This window comes from Heterocephalus glaber, unplaced genomic scaffold (genome assembly GCF_053883595.1).
Source record: "Heterocephalus glaber isolate CG9 unplaced genomic scaffold, H.glaber_assembly_v1.0 deba00001572, whole genome shotgun sequence".
NCBI classification, from domain to species: Eukaryota; Metazoa; Chordata; class Mammalia; order Rodentia; family Bathyergidae; genus Heterocephalus; species Heterocephalus glaber.
Genome location: NW_028258357.1, coordinates 23,619,773 through 23,636,363, shown reverse-complemented (window position 1 = coordinate 23,636,363; position 16,591 = coordinate 23,619,773). Strand labels below are relative to the sequence as shown.

Here is a 16,591-nt window from a genome sequence, read left to right as displayed (position 1 = left end):
AAGTCCTCCTGCCTGCTGCACAATGCTGTTGGCACCGGCAAGCCCAGTGCCTTACCCAGGCTCACAGCCGGCTGTCCCCAGCCCCACCAGTACCATGCCAAGCCCTTGGGAAGCACAGCAAGTGCAGTCCAGGTGCAGAAGTGGCATCTCGGGGCATCGTTTTGCTTGAAAAAGCCACTGTTCGGATTTACTCAGAAGTCAAGAACCACAAGGACTCAAGATCACAAGGCTTGTGACCTGTATGGCTGAATGCAGCCCAAGGACATGTTTTTGTTAGGGGCATGTGTTTCTTCCTCCTTGTGGTGCCGTTTAAAGGCAGTAAGAGTTCATACAGTGCATCTAGATTCCTGCCTTACCCTTTGAGACCAGGAACCTGGCAGCACCCAGTCGCACGGCCTCCCAATGGCCTGGAGCTGAGCAGCAGCTGTCCCCATCACAGGGAGCATGGATTCTCCAGCTCACCACCACTGCTACCACTCTAGCCTCCCTGACCCCACGGCCAAAGGTGACGTGCTCTATCCCATCACACGTGCCCATCGTTTTGTGGCTCACCTCCTAACAAAGGAATATGTTCCGATGCCCACTTCTACCCCACAGCAGGGCCAGAGCCTGGGAAGCAGGCCTGAGGAACAGTCCAGCAGGTTTAACTGCAGACACCCAGGCCAGTGGCTGGTCCCCAGGGGCATCTGGTTTGTGGCCTGACCTGGGTGACAACGGGTGAGGAGACCAGGCCAGAGAAGAATGAGGGAAGGACCTGCGCCCACGACCAGCCTCAGGTGTTCCCCTCTAGGTGCTCCCCAGTGTACCCCCTCCCTCTGGGCTGTTCCCCAGAGCCTCAGTTCTCCTGCCACTTGTGTGGCCTCCAGGAAGCTCCAGCTGCAGGAGCCTGGGGGCTTCCGCCCTGTCCCTGGGGCCAGGGGACTGTGATTGTTCAGCAGTACACGTCTGACCGGAATCTGAAACCCTCCTCAGGAAACAAGGGCTGTATATCATAGCATCCTAACAAAGTCTTCACCGAGCTGGTCTCCCCTGGGAGAAGTCTTCTCACTGCAGACCCAGCCACTGACAGGCCCCTCTGGGCAGGCAGCTGCGGGGAGCCATGGCCGGGCATGGTGAATGCTGAGGCTCCAGCCCACCTCTTGCCCATCAGCCTTTGTGGTGATCTCAGTGAGGTCAATGACAACCTTGGAGTGACCTTGGTTCTTAATTCTAGCCATCAACTCAGTCGGCAGGGATGCCACCCATTTGGGAAATTAGCTGTGCGCCAGCAGGAAGTCTGGTGGTCACATGTATCACCTGATGAAGCGTCACAGCTCACTGGAGATTCTGTCACTCTGAGCCCTCGTCCACTTCGACAACCACAGAAGTCCTGGATCTGATCTCAACAGACCCGATTTCCAGCAAGGGTACCTGCACCTCCAAAAGGGTGTCACGGAAATAGGTGCGAAATTATTCAGCAAGAGTAGAGAACTCTTTCCAGGGGAACACAGAGCCAGAAACACTTGGCCACAGTAGGCACTCAGTAGCGTGCGAGAAAAACTACACGCCCACAGAGCCAACCTGCAACTGCACAGACAGGAGACCAGCGCTCAGGCAGCGGATATCGCCGACAGAGACCTCAGGTCCCCGGCCCCGCGCACCTCCCAGCCCTGGTAGGCACTCGTCACCCAGTGTGCTGTCACTCGGCCGATTCCAGGGCCCTCCCTCAGCTGCCCCGCTGAGTGTGCTGGTTGGAGCAGTCAGGAGAGCCCAGGCTGGCCGTAGCTCCAGGAAGGTGTCGGACTTGGCCACAGAGACATGGTTTCAATCCCAGCTCCACCTCTCGGGTGTGTGCGAAGCTGCTGCACCACACCCATCTCAGTGTTGATGCCCACAACACGCGGACAGTGACCCCACTGTCTTGCTTTTCTCATCGGGATGTTGTGGTCCTCAATGAGATCAAGCGGACTTGACTGACAGGAAGAGCCATGAAATTAGAGTAGGAAACTGTTGTTTGAGGTCTGCCCTGTAGGAGGCGCTGTTGGCCTGGGGGAGGGGGGGTCAACAACCGTGATGCGGAACAAGCAGTCACCCCTCAGCACTGCACTTTCCGCTCTGTAGAAGGTAACAACAAGCTAAAAAGGAGCACTCGAGTTCCCGTGCACCCTTTGTCCTGCAGGTGTTGCCACCTCCCCACAGGCCAGGCAACTGAGGCCATGCAGCTTGCAGGACAGACCTCCCAACCGCTGCCTCATGTCCAGATGGTGCACAGCGTGGTCTGTTCGGGAGGACAAAACCCAGTCACGAGGCAGCCCTTGCTCGGGGTCAGAGCTCACCACCTCAGACTGAAGCGTCGTGAAGTGCAATCCCAGGTGGCCCCATCCTCATCGGGAGCCCAGGCCCGGGAGTCCTGGATGTATCACCCTTCTGAGTGGGCAGTGGGGCCAGCCTGTGCTGCCCTCACCCGGCAGCCAGAGCTGGGCGAGGAGGGCAGGGGTCCCTGCCATGTGACATTTAGGGCTCTGCTCGGGGGCTCATCTCGGGCACCCCCAGCAGTCCCACCCCCCATCGCCCCACAGGCCTGCGTCACCCCACTGACCTTCACCTTGGCCCTCTTCTTCCCTTCTCCGCCTCCATACAAAGCCAGGCCGGGGACTCTGTGTGGCGTGACCAGGTGACGAGGGTCAGACCTGACACTGGGCAGCGCTGGGCACCGCAGCATGTCCTCTGCCCGCACAGCCCCACAGAAGGCTTGCAGGGCTCAGGACAGACCTCTTCCCCCACCCCAGCTGGCAGGGGCACCTCGTGGGCTCCGGTCTGCTGGTGTCTGGAGTCCTCGAGCCAGAACCCATCCTTTGCCTGCCAGGGTGTGACAGAGATGAGCTCCCGTCACCTCCTCTGGGCAGGACACGCACCCTGCACTTTGATGACATGGGCTTGTGGCAAGGGTGGCGAAGGTGTGCCCTGCCTGCAGGACAGAGATGGAAACCGGTGTGAAGCTAAAGAGCCAGCAGGGCTCAGGAGGGGCGGAGGGCAGTGACTCAGGAGGCCCCTGGGCTCTTTCCAACACTTCAGGAAGCCCGCCAGTCACCTGTCAGAAAAGCGCCAGGCTTCCTTGCTTGGGGCTGCAGTTAATTAGCATATTAGCTGATGATTTCCAAATAATGACAGTCTAGCAGGGCAGTTTGCTATCCTAACTTGATTTTTAATGGGGAAAATAATCAACATTTAATGTTTCGAAACACTGCATCCGTTGAAGGGAGAGTTAATTTTTAAAAAATGCTTCTTGGTGTTGAGAAGGCTGGGAACTTGTGATGCCATGGAAAGGAATCGGAAATGAGTGCACTTGGCTGTCCTAAGGTCCCCAGGGCTGGTGCCCCAGTGATTAACTGAGGGTGGTAAAAACTCAAAGATAAACATTCTGGGGGCCCACAGTAGGGAGTCATACTTCCAGGGAGAGGGAGTTGCAAAGGGGTAAAGTGTCCTCAAGACGAAAAAGTTCTCGCCCCAGTCCACACAGGCTGGCTGGGAGCACAGGCTCCGAGCCAACCTGAGCAAGTGGAGGCTCCCTGCTGTTTCCTAGCAGCGTGGCCTTGGGCCCATGGCTTGGCCCCACCAGCACCCGGCCATCACCAGGCAGTTGGGACAGGAAGCCCACCTCCCGGGAGGACTGATACACAGGGGAGGAGCTCAGCACAGTGCAGGGCACACGGTACATGCACATGGATGGGAAATAATTGAATTTCCTGATCTCCGGCACGGCGGCAGGCAGAAATCTCTACCGGTTTCTCTGGGTGGGTGCTGAGTGCAGGGTCCAGGAGAAGACGGGGCCAGACTTAGCCAGGACACAGACAGCAGTGAGAGCGTCTCCTCTCGGACGGTTAGGTGCGTCCCTCTGGGCGGGGCACAGCCCGAAACTGGCTGTCAGCCCGGGAACAACGGTGCCCTCTGGGAATTTCCCACACAGCCTCTGAGAATCTGGCTTTCAATCTCGATGGTGTTTTGAAGCGGGTTTAAAATGTGGGTAAAGTGCGATTGTTCTTCTGCACCAGTGCCAGGGAGTGGGTAGGAAAACGGGAGCAAATGAGACCTGGAGAAGTTACAGTGTTCAAAATCAAGGGCACAGCACTGGCCAGGAGCCAGAGAGATCCAAGAAGGGTTGGCGCAGGAAGTCCAGCGACGACAAAGTCCTCGGCTGGGCCTCAGGGGCTCTTGTGAAAGCATTTGCTGGCACTTGACCCCGAGGGCCCACTTAAGGCTCTGATCAGGCCCATGAGTTCGCTCCTAACCACCCTCTGGCCCCCGTAAGGACGAGGACAGAACCCCAGCATCTCGTCTTAGGGTCCATCCTCATCCTCGTGGGCACCCTTCACCCTCATCCGAATACCACAGCAAGGAGACAGGAGGGGACTCAGGGACACACCTGAGCCAGAAAGCAAACCCCACCATGTGTGTTCACCATGTGTACCTGTGACGCAAGTTTGGGTGGAACCCCAAGGTCACACGACTGCACAGGATAAAAGGCCCACGGCTGACATCAAAGCAAAAACCTAAACCGTCTCCAGCTGAATTCTCCAAGCTGCAACAGGGCAAGGGCTGAAGCTTCCACTGCACTCCCTCTCTGTCCTTATAAAAGGGTCCCACTAACCTGGTCTAAGTGGCCCTAAAGTTGGGCCCTTTCAGAGATACAAAGGAGTGAGCAAAAAGAGGCAAAGACCAGAAAAATCAGTAGAAGTCCTAAGCTGTTTTTCTGTTTGTGAGAAGAACCCCAAGTGTCTGAAGCACAGGGCCCTGGGAGCCCCACATACCTGCCTCATACTTGGAAAGAGCAATGTTATCATGGCCACTCTGGGTGCACTGTGGCCGGGACATTCTGGGGAAAACGGCACAGCCCTGATGTCCAACAACAACTCCAATCACATCACTGCCCCAGAAAAATATCTGTCCATCTGAATAAGAAGACTACACAACGACTGTGTGCTCTAGCACCCCTTATAGGAATGAGAAGTTGTTAGAAACTTAGAAACCCATCCGTAGGAGACTGGCTAAGTCAGGTCTGCCTATGCAGATAGTATATCCTCGTAGTGGTCTAGTAGTCTATGCTGACGTAGAGTGTGATGCATGCTATAAAACACGACAGTGGGCTATACAATGTACTAGCTGAATGTGTCTCAGAGCCAGGTTACAGGGGCTTAAAGACAGATTCTGTCACTTCACAGCAGTATATCCTTCAGCAAGTTACCCGAGTTTTGTAAGTCTCCATTCCTTCAGCCCTAAAGTGAAAACAGTCCTGCCTCACAGGACTGTTGGGGGCATTGCGTGGGTCAATGCACGTTAATGACCTAGAATGATGCCTGACATGTCGTAATCACTCTACAATTAGGAGCTTTCAAAAACCATGGCCCTGTGGAATCTGCAGATGCAAAAAGTGATGCTGAGTTATACCTACATTACTGGAGAAGAGTTCTGATGCACGTTGTTGGATTTTTAAAAATCAGGCTGCACATGGTACTCCAGCACGTATAGCCTTGTAGTATTCCTGTGTCTAAGGGTGCGTTCTCCAGGTACCTGTGTGTGGAAATGCGTGTGCAGCAGCGGCCGGGAGAAGGGGCTAGAACTAGCGGTGGTGACCCAGAAGGACTGCGGAATGGGACAGAGAGGGAGACGCAGGGAGTGCGTGCAGGGCGAGATGATGGGTGGACAGGCATATTCGTGCATGGACACACAATACGTTCAGACAAAAACTTGGAATTTAAAAATGTGGCTAGAAAGGGTCCAAGGGTGGGTGGCTTATGAGTGCCCTTTTACACCTGGGGACACCAAAGCACACAGATGCCCCCTGAGGCGACCGAGCGCTCCCAGCCCGAGCCTCCAGGAGCTGTGCGCCCCACCATCTCCCGACTCCCCAGAGCTGGCCACAGCAAAGGCACAGGAAGGGCTTCCTGGTCCACACTGGCGGGAATGGGGAAAGCCAACTCGATGGAGAATCAGGCTGCTGTTTTTGTTTTTAATTAATGAACCTGTTGGAATGTGCCTTTCAGCAGCAAGCTGAACAGTTCCTGCTGTCCCTGCAAAACAAAGACCTCTCTCCGCCCAGGCCACTTCCGCAGTCACCGTATCCTCCCAGGGACTGGGAAAGGGACACAGAACTGTCAGCTGAGACCCAGCTCCTGAGGGCTCCATGACTCCCTTCACCCCACTGCACAGACTGGGCACGGGGCTGCTCCCCTCGGGGGCCCCCAACTCATCCCACTAGAGGAAGCGTTGTAACTCCTTCCAGCCTCATGGGACAAACCGAATCGACGTTTTTACCTTGGCTGGATGGTCTGGGGGCCTCTTGTGGTTCTAGTAGCCCAAGGATAACTAAAGTATTCTACATGTTTCTTTTATGATAAAATATAAGAATAAGAATACCAATAATAATTTCTTCTTCCCAAAAGATGTTGTCTCATTAAAACATTTTGTCTGCCTTCAAATTTTTGAGAAAAACTCCCCAAACCCAGAAGTAAAGCGGTACCTGTTCCACCTCACTCCTAGGAATGACACCTGTCTTAGATGATCAAGGTCAATGGAAGCTGAAAGTTTCTGAGCCCTGGCATAACGAAGACTGGGCATCAGCCTTACCACCTAGTAGCTGGGTGGCCTTTGGCATGCACACCCTTTCTCCACCTAGGCAGTTTCCACCTAAAAATGGGTGTGGCATCCACGCTGAAGGTGGCCGGGCGGATGGGAGAGAGGAGAGCATCGATGAGAAACTGTCCCTCTTTCCTCCGGTTTGGCAGCCCCCTCCCTCAAGGGCTCCTGGAGTCTGTGTCCCTCACCCCTACCGTGTGGCTGGCTCCTCTCCCCTGACCCTTCTCTTTCCTGTGCCCACCAAGCCCAGGCCTGGGGCATAACTGTGAAACAGTGAGAGAGACGGGTCTGGTTTCCTTGAAAATGGCTTCTTTGCTAAAACCACAAGCCTGGATCTGATACTGAAGGAATCCACTGGCAGCGGCGCCTGGCAGAAGAGCTTAAGATACCCTGGGCTGATCTCCAGGGCCGGCCAGGTCCCCGCGGCCCCTGGCCCCTGGTGCTGCTCCTGCAGCCAGATTCTTCTCTACTGGCCCCACCCCTGAAAAGCACACACATGTGTGCACGCACACAGGCACAAACTTCAGAAAGCTCTTGGCGCTGCCCACCATGCCCCAGCTGGGCACCTCCTGTATTCCCAGCCCCGGCCAGCTGCCGGAGTCAGGCTTTCCCCGGGGGTCCAGGGGCAGTGAAGGGCAGGGAGCGGGCACAGACGTCCTGGCTGCTGCCAAGTCCTAGTCTCTGCCCCACCGTGTGTTTGATACGCCGGCATGTAGTTTATTCTTCTCCCAAACACTTCGAGGGGTGCAGGGCCAGAGTTGCCATGGAAACCCCTTTAACTCCTCCTGGCCCAGGGGGCTGCGCCTGGGGCTCCAGGAAGAAGGGAAAAGGAGATACTTGTGGGTGAGGAGCCTCGGAGGGGCCACACCAGGCCCACAAGCCTTTCCCTGGCAGCAGGGCGCTGGCCAGGAGGAGGGACGCCGGAAGTCTGGAGGAGGAAGGTGGCACAAAGCACCCTCAGTGGGCTCGGCACTGGGTAGCGGGGCTGTGGGGGCACGGGCACCTCCTTGGCATACTGCCTGAACAGGCAGCCTTCACCCAGCCAAGACCAGAGGCTGTGAGTGAGTCCCTCAGGAGCCACCTACTGGCCGGCAGGGTGGGCCAGCGGCAGCAGGAGGTCAGCAAGCCCTTGCCCACACCCACATGAGCTCATCAGGCCTCCAGTGCCTGCACCAGGCCCAGGCCAGCAAGTTTGGACCTGCGCCACCACGCCAGAGCGCTCCCTCCCCAGCTCATCTTTGCTGCCACATTGTCCTGGGTCTGCAGGACTTCTCAGTCCCTAAGCTTTTCTCCAAGAACTTGCCGAAGGGGGAAGAAAGAGCGAGGTCTTGAATACACGCAGGGAAATGACAAGCGGCCAGCACCAGCCCAGCCCGCAGCAGGAACCGAACATGGGAACTGAGCAGGTGGCAAGTGCAGGAGCCTGGGCAGCAGGGTCCGCAGGCTCCTGTCCCCACTGTGCCCCACATCCAAGCGGGAGCCCCCAAAGCAAGAGCAGGTGGGGAGGCTTCCAAACACAGCTGCACACACCGGCCCAGGCTCAAGCATGGCAGGCAGCGGCTCCGAGCCCACCTGCTGCCTGTGGCCCACTGCCCTTCATGGAGCAGAACCAGAACTGAGCAGGGACAGCTTGAGCCAGGGGAGATGGGGTGGAGGCTCAGGGAGCGCAGGAGAGAAAACCTGCCAGGCTCCTCCACCCACCCGAAGGGCCCTGGCAGGCACTGGGCACGGCCTGCTCAGAGCACTGACCCCCATTGAGGGAGGGTGTGGCTGTGGACCCAGGAGCCTCGCCACCGGGGGTGACCCAGTCACACAAACACCTCCCCTGCCACCGGCACCAACCTGGTCGCCACAGCCACCCCAGGGCCGCACTGCCCGGAGCCACACACATCCACAGAGTCCCTCACAGGGACCCATGGAAAATGTCCTTCCTGTCCCGGCTGCCGTCAGACACACACGCTCCATTCTTCACCTCCAAAGGCACAGAGGCGCAGGGGTGACACCCACTGCCCTGCGCACACGGCAGGGACACAAGGCAGCGTCCCACACACAGCAGGGACACGGATCTGCCTGGCATGCCCATGGCGGGGCTCAGGACTGTGCGCCCACACAGCAGGGAGATGTGGACAACACGCCACACAGTGCCAAGGGCCGGATATTTCCAGTGAGCCCCACAGCTCTGGGCCTCGAAACGCAAGTGTCCCCCGCACTCCAGACCACGTCCAGCTGGGACACCTCATCTCTTGTCAGGACACAAAATCCAGCAGGGGACTGTCGCCACGGTGTGACCCTGACACCTTCGTTCTGATGAGACAGATCTGTTTGCACCGCTTACCCCTCGACACACACATCGAAACCTGCGTGAGTGTCGAGCCCTAGGCCAGCAGTCCTTGCCCCTGAGCTGTGCTGAGCTCAGAAGCGGATCCCCGGGAGGGGAGGGGACAGGACGGCCACCCACAGGGTCACCGCAGCTCCCAGGCGCCCTCACTGGCCCAGGCCAACCCGCAGGGCCCAAGTTCCGCTCACTCCTGGGTCTGCCTGCGGGCTCCAGAGCAGGACGGGGCCCACCCAGGACTCCCGAGCCCCTCGGCCGGCCGGGCTGCAGCTCCCTGTGCAGCGCTGGCGTCCAGAGCCTCGGTGCTCTCCACCGGGCAGCCGCGCCGGGCACTCACCGATGTCGGAGTTGCAGAAGGCGTCCTGGGGGTGGCTGGGCGAGCACGTGCACGCCTCGGCGCCCCAGGGCCCCAGGCTCCAGCTGCCCAGCAGCACGACCAGCCCGAGCCAGGGAGCCATCGCGCGCCGACCGCGCTGCTGCTCTGCCGCTCTGCGTCCAGGTGCTTCGGGGCCGGGCCTGCGGCGGGGCGCAAGGGACCCGGGACTGAGGGGAGGAGGGCGGGCGGAGCGGGGACTGTGCCGGACTAGCGGAGGAGCGCGAGGGGAAGCCGCCTGCCCGCCGCCAAGAGCCACTGCCTGCGCTGCCGCTGAACGGGCGCCGAGCGCTATATAGCGGGCGGCCCGCCGTAGCTCCGCCCCCCGCACCCCGCGACCAATGGCAGCGCCACATTACCTCATCGCCCTCCAAAAAGGGGGCGGGGCCGGGCCGGGCGCCACCGTTCAGAGCCTTATAGGGAATCGTGCTGCCTGGGCGAGGGTGGGCTGGGGCGCTGGGACGTGGGACAAGGGACTGGCCTGCACCCTGCCCCGCAGCCACGCCAGGACCTCGACCGTGTGCAGAGGCAGAGATGAGGCCCACTTTGCAGATAGCCTAGAGAAGGGAAGATCTCTCTCCCTCCTCTTCCTCCTCTCTCTCCCTCTCTCCTGCACTTGGAGCAATAGACCCTTTGCAGTTGGCTGTGACAGATGTCTTTACCTGTGCTCCTCTGGACCAGATGCAGTTGTGAATTCATTCATCAAACACTGCTCTGGATTCGGGAGTGAAAAGCACTAAGCAAGCCCTTCCTACGTGGAAATCCACGAGTGCTACAGGGCAGGTCCCTAGGGTGCCAGAGCTGTGGAAAAACCAAAAGCAGAGTCATGGGTCAGAAACGAGCATGGCAGGCGTGCATTCCTTGGGACCAGCTGTGAAGTGACCAGGACAAGGAGAACCAGGACAGTGCAAAGGCCCTGGGCTCTGTGAAGAGCAGAGGGTAGGGAGGCAGCAGAGGATGGGTCTCCATCCTTCAGCCAGGAGTTGGGGGTGAACTGACCCAAAACTGGAGTAAAACAGGTCCTGAGGGCCCATCGGGGGCTGCAGGTGCGGGGGATGGCCGGTGACGCCTGGAATTGCTGTCCTTCCCACAGGAGGCCTGGGGCGGCTGCTCGTGCTCACAGGCAGGCTCCACGCCTTGCCTCCTTCTAGCTCACGAGAGCCCTCCAGGCCAGCGAGGGGCCAGCTGTGCAACCCCGCCCCATGACGGCCACACTGCGAGAGACACTGCTCGCCCAGACAGCAGCAGCAGTGGGATCTAACTGCAGACGCCCCCACAGCCGGGTCTCCTCTCTCCCTCCCTTCTCCTGCGTGGTCAGGGACTTGTACACCCTGACTCCACGTGGGGAGGAGCCCCCCCCACCGAACCCCTGACAAGTGATGCTGGGGAGGAGGCAGAAGGGGAAGTGTGGGCGGTGGGACTTTGCTGAACCCACCCAGCCCAAGGCCCTGTCCCTCTCGCTCCTCCAGCAGCGAGCCAGCTCCCTAGGATGTTTTCCCAGCCCTATCCCTGGGCTGGTTGTATTACAGCCCAGCCATCCTGCTGACACTTTGAGGTCTGGGGTAGTCGGCCAAGCAACCTTTTAGCCCTCTGAGCACAAACCAGGGATTGGAGAATCTCAAGTATGGGTGTGGCCAGTGGCCCTGGAGGCTCAGGGCAGGTACAGTGGGGCCACCCCAGGGAACCAGGCTGAAGGAGGACATGCTTGGTGGGATTTGAGAAAGTGGTAGAACTCGCACGGTGCCGGTCATGTGGAAGGCTTTAGATGCCTTTCCAGGCCAAATCCACTTTGGATAAGCACGTTACGTGTGGGCATTCCTTCTCCTCTCTCCTTTCACATTATGGTTTTGTCCAGATGCCAGTGTTTTCCCCAAGGAGAAGCTGCTCCTGGATCATGAGTGCAGGCAGGGACTTCTGCTGGTCACCCGCAGCAGGGTCCTATAGAAGCCAGCAAAGCACTGGGCCCCGGCAGCTGCCTAACTGTGCCAGTGTGAGTGCCTCTGATTCTCGCTCCAGCTGAGGGACACGAAAGGGCCTTCCCACCTACGTCCCCTCACTTCCTCCCCCAAGCTGGTGCATGCAGCCTTGTTGGAGGTCAGAGAGCCCAAGAGCCTTTCAGTTGGGACCTTCTCCCTGTGCCTACACTGGCCATGGCCATACCAGCCTGATCACGCCCAGTCTCGTCTCCCTGTGCCTATGCTGAGGGGCTCACCTCTGCCCACCCAGGAGGCCAGCTCAGCCTCAGCCTGAGGCCAGGAGAGAACTCAGAGTCCTCCTGCGGGTCCCTGCAGCAGAAGACCTGGTGGCCAGTAAAGTGGACATAACAGTGGCCACAGCCTAATCACAGGCAGGAAGTGCTCCCTCAGGGCCTCTCACATTAGGAGAAGAACCCAGCCCTCCTGCTTGCTCCTGACCGCTGAGAGCATGAGAACACACAAGTCTAGGGCTGACTTGGAATCTGCGTCCACCGGTCCTGTCCCCGCGCCATCTGTGTTTGTCAGGCAAAGACGGAACTTGATGGACCCCAGGCTCTGCCTCAGCTGGGCCAGGCTGAGTTTCCATGGGGCGTCCCCAAGGACAGGTGAAGGTCCCCAGGAATGCCGCCCGAGCAGGCTGAACCTGCCGAGACTGCTCCAGGGCTCCTCTTGAGCTTCCCCTCTGCTCTCTCCCGGACCGGACCGAGGCTGGAGATGAAGCCACCTGGGGGAGGCCTGAATGGCTAAGGCTCGGGAGAGCCAGGGTGAGGCTCCTGGCAGTCGCTGCTCCTCCATCTGGGCCTCTGGGATGGCGCACAGTAGGAGCTCGGGAGCGTGGCTGCTTAGCTGGCATGCAGAGCTCCTGTCAGATGTCACCTCCTCTGGGAAGCCTTCTCGGAGCCCCGCTCACCTATCTCCCAGCACCTTGCACTTCCTTCCAGCACAGCACTTAGGTGACTCTGGTGCAGTCGCTTGCCTGTGCTTCTCTCCCAGTCACCAAGTGCTGGTAAGCAGGAGTTAACCTGGTGACCAGCGGGCTGCCTGTGTTCATGCTGGGATGAGCGGGCACAGCTCCTGGCAGTGGGGCTCCCTGGCCTTATTCCGCTGGCCAGTGCTAGGGGGCGCCATGAGCCCGGGAACACCCTGCTCCCTCTGCCTGAGGCCTCTCCTCTGTCAGTGGGTGCAGGCCCCAAGTGGGTGCCGCCCTCCTGTCTGTGCAGCCACAGAGCTCCCGTCAACACCCGTCTGGGCCCGCAGCTGCCCGGCACCTCCACCCGGGCTGGCTGCATGTCCAGCCAAGGGAGCGGCAGACCTGTGAATCACGGGGTTAGGGCCAGGGTAAGATGCTGGCCCCATTCCTCCCAGGCGCAGCTGGGCTCTAGGGAAAGGGCTGCCTGGGCCCAGGAAGAAGCGCCTCTTCCTTGCCTTCCTTCCTGCCTGTCCCCTCCAGGCCCTGCCCGAGCCTCTCCAAGCCACAGTGCATGTGAAAGTCATTAGCTTCAAACTGGCCAACAACAGACAGCCAGGTCCACCCAGTGCGGCAGCCCGGCCAGATCCTCAGCGGGTGGCAGCCGGCGTGGGGCAGTTGGGGACCCAGGGTGGCCACTGGGTTGGCCCGGGGCTGGCACCAGCAGGGGGTGAACCCTTTCTCTGGTCCACTGGAGCTGATCAATGGCAGTAGAACTGCAGGCCGTTTCTGGCCCCCGTGCTCCCCGGGGCCTGCTAGGGAGTGGGGACCCCTCACTCAGTCTCCACAGCAGTCACAGGAATCCTGGGGTTTCCGCTTTCTTTCCACAAGGAGCAACTCCCAGGAATTTTAAGCCAGAAAACACATGTATGCCTCAGTAGAGGTGCGTTTTCTAGGGTGGTGGGAAGTGGGAGGCAGAGTTGAACAGGCCCAGGTCTCTCCCTCTCTGCCTCTCGCCCTCCGTCTCCAGGGTAATGTGAGCGGAAGGACACGGGTGTCCCCTCCCCAGCCCGTCTTAGTGTTTCCTATGCCCGGGCAGCTCGTTCGTTCTCCCTGTACAGCACGCAGCTTCTTCGTGGTTTCTCTCAAGGCGGCAGCTTGCCTTGTGCCTGGGGAGGAGCCGGGGCCCTGTGGCCAACTCCTGTCGCCCCGGGCTGGAGATCTAGGTCTGAATGGACCTGGAGCTGTCTCAGCAGACCAGTGGGGAATGAGCTTGTCATGCCCTGTGCCGCGGGGAGCCCTGAAAGTCCCCTCTCCGGTCCTCTCTGGGTCCTGGCTGAACTCTGGTCTCTTCCCGACTCCAAGCTGTGTGCAGGTTCTGTCCCGAGCTCCTCCCTCTGTCCCAAACTGCAGGCTTCCTGGTCACTCTCAGCTGCCTTAGGAGCAGAGTCGCAAGCTCAGAGACACGCCAGGCCTCCTGGACTGCTGTCCCCCGCCTCCTGGACTGCTGTCCCCCGGCACATGGAACAGGCATGACCTTGACTGCCCCGCCCGTGCCCCACCCCTGCAACACTTCCCCAGGGCGTGTGTGCTCACCAGCCCTGCCCTGCTTGTCCCGACCTCCTCCTGCCCTCACGGACTCCCCACCCCAGCAGACCCCAGGAGGGTACTTCTCTCAGGCCTACTCTGCCTTCTGAACCAAGGGCCTTTGCGGGGAGCCACATCCTGACCCCTTTTCATTTTGAGTAAGTGCTTACTAAATCTCCCAGTCTGGGCTCAAACTTGGAATCCTGCCTCAGGCCCCCAGAGTACGGGGATCACGGTGTGCGTGCCTGGCTCTCCCACCAAGCACTAAACAAATAGCCTGTGGGTTGCAGAAAAGAGAAGAGGGATCTGGATCTTCCCAAATCCACAGTACAGAGGTTCTGGATCCAGCTTCGAGGTCAGGTACTAAGCTCGGTTTGCCCCAGAGCTGGGCAGTCCCAGGACGAAATGACTCCTAAGATCAAAAGAGCAGCCGCACCCTCTTGTCCTTGTGGCCCATAGGACAAGGTATTGACACAGGCTGGGGGACGCGCCTGGAGGGACCACTTATTGTTCTCCTCATGGTCACGGGGGAGCCCCCTACAAAGCCGGGTTCTCAGCAGAGGAATGCTTGGGCGGCTGGGTCAGATCCCAGATGAGGTCACCCAGAGAAGGCTCCCGGCCCAGACACTAGGGAATTTTCCTTTGCAGGGAAGCAGAGACAGTGCCCAGGAGTGACAGCGCCCAGCTCCAAACCCCATCCCTGGACAGCGGTAACACTGGCCATGCCCCGTCAGCTTGGGGCTCTGTGTCTTCCCAGTTCTCTGCTCAAGATGGGCCCCTGAACCGGCTTCCCCGCTTCCTCCTGCCCTGGGAATGTGGTAACTCACTGCTTTCTGCACTTTAGATGAATCAGCAGCCAGCGATTGTCTTATCCCCAGACGGACTGCCTTGGGCCCTGGGACTCTGAAGCTGCCCTGTCCACCTTGCTGTGCCTTAGTAACCTTAGATGGGGATGCACAGGTGTGGGGCCTCGCTCGCAGCTCCCATGGGCAGAAGTCAGCTCGCCCCAAGTTGCATGTGTGCCCTTCATCGTGACCGTGTCACCAAGCCCTCTCCTCCCTCCCTCCTGGCCCTGGAATACTCAGCCAACATGGACGGGTGTCCGCTACCTTGTGCCAGGCACGGGGAAGTAAGAGCGAGCGAGGCCCGAACCTGCCCCCACAACACTGGCGCTCCAGCAGGCGAGAGCAAGGAGGGAAAGCGCTGACGGGTGGGAACTGCGGGCAGCCCTGGACCGTCCAGCCTGGGGTGGGAGGGTGTGGGAGCTGCGTCATCACGCCACGATGTCACGTCATGTCACGTCATGTCACGTCACAGCCCAGCAGCTCAGCGCTGAGGAGCCGGGCTCGCTGGGCTCAACCACACATGCGCATCCCAAAACTGGGCGGGACATGGGCGCTCCTCTGGTGACCAGGAGCTTGGCGGAAGCGGGTGACGAATCGGTTCCTTCCCTTCGTACCTCGCCGTCTCACCCCAGGCTTCTCCAGGTCAGTGATGGGCCCGGAGAAATGCTCAGCCGATCCCTGCCTCCCTGCCCTATTCATTCCATCAAACTGCGGGGCTGAAATGCGGTGGTAAGCGAAGATGGTTTCTAAGACAGAAGAGCTCACTTTAGCTGAACGTCTTCTGAGAATCCTCACAGCCTGAAAGGGTGCATAGTGTCTCGTGCAGATTTTACAGTCAACAGAACTGCAGCTCAGAGGGACTAATTCGCGTGAACAATGCCAACAAGCAAGGAAGTGGCCGCGCTATGCTTTAAAGGTCTCTTCCCAGACCATCGCTCCCTGGAGGCAGCGGGTCCCCGTGTCCCAGATCCGTGGGGTGCTTTCAGGGGTGCTGGTGGCTTCCTCCTGTCTTTGGGTTCACTCAGTGCACAGAGCGCTGGGTCATCGTTTGGTGCACTGAGCACCCGGGGACACACTTGGCTGGGCAGGAGCAGCTCCTAGAGAGGGGGAGATGCCTGCGCAGGTGGCTTCCAGGCTGTGGGGCACCCTGCTTACTCAGAACTTGGGGGTTTCCACAGGAGAATCACATCTGTGTTCCAGCAAGGGCCCCGAGCCCAGGGCCGAGCTGCTGGGCACTGACCGTCACACGTTTTTAAACAGCTATTGAACATGGCTTCGCGTCCTTGTGGACTCTCAAGGGCAAATGTAACTCCAGGAGGTTGGATTTAATGACATTTTGAAGCTCCTCAGTGGGGTGGAGTAGGCAGCAGGGTAGCTCCACAGGGGTAGGGACCAAAGCCTGCGATGGCGGTAAACCTAGATCTCAGTCACGCCTCACTTTGCACCATGACCTCGAACAACGGCCTTAACCTCTCTGAGCCTCAGCGCCTTCGGGTAAAATCCACACCCCTAGTGTCATAGGACAGCACAAGGTGCCGGTGGCTGGCACACGGGGAATTCCTGCTTGGAACCCATCCATGCGCAAGGCAGGGCCCTGAGGAATAAGGAGGAACGTGACCAACCAGCCCTGGCCTCGGTTGCCTGTAGTCCTTTGCCGTGTCCGCGGCCCAAGAAGGGGTGGGGAGGAAGAGGAGAGGGATCAGAAGCCTTATGACCACCTGGAGTGCTCTGCGTAGGGGTCACACTGGTCCGTAGAGCCTGGGAACTAAGGGATGGAGGTCATCGTCCTCTGGTACAAGGCCAGTGTCACTGCCCAAGGGCACAGCCTCGGTGCAGCAGGGCGGGGGCAGTGGCCAGCGCCGTCTGTCCCAGAGCCCTTGCTCCTAATGCTCTGCCTCTGCCTCTCACAGAGAAGATGGACACGTGGAGAGGGAGGAGTGCCAGGGGCTGGGCCTC

General features: G+C 59.3%; 2 protein-coding genes across 6 annotated transcripts in view; one reads left to right on the top strand and one right to left on the bottom strand.

Annotated features, from left to right (window-relative positions):
• Window positions 1-9,588, bottom strand: part of Timp3 (TIMP metallopeptidase inhibitor 3) — a 41,001-nt gene extending 31,413 nt beyond the window's left edge. Inside the window, exon 1 of the mRNA XM_004844777.4 lies at window positions 9,285-9,588. Within this exon, the coding sequence (XP_004844834.1) occupies window positions 9,285-9,405 (121 nt within the window). The 5' untranslated portion in view covers window positions 9,406-9,588. The remainder of the gene's footprint in view (window positions 1-9,284) is intronic.
• Window positions 1-16,591, top strand: part of Syn3 (synapsin III) — a 312,905-nt gene that overhangs the window by 144,480 nt on the left and 151,834 nt on the right. The gene's annotated exons all lie outside the window — the stretch shown is intronic.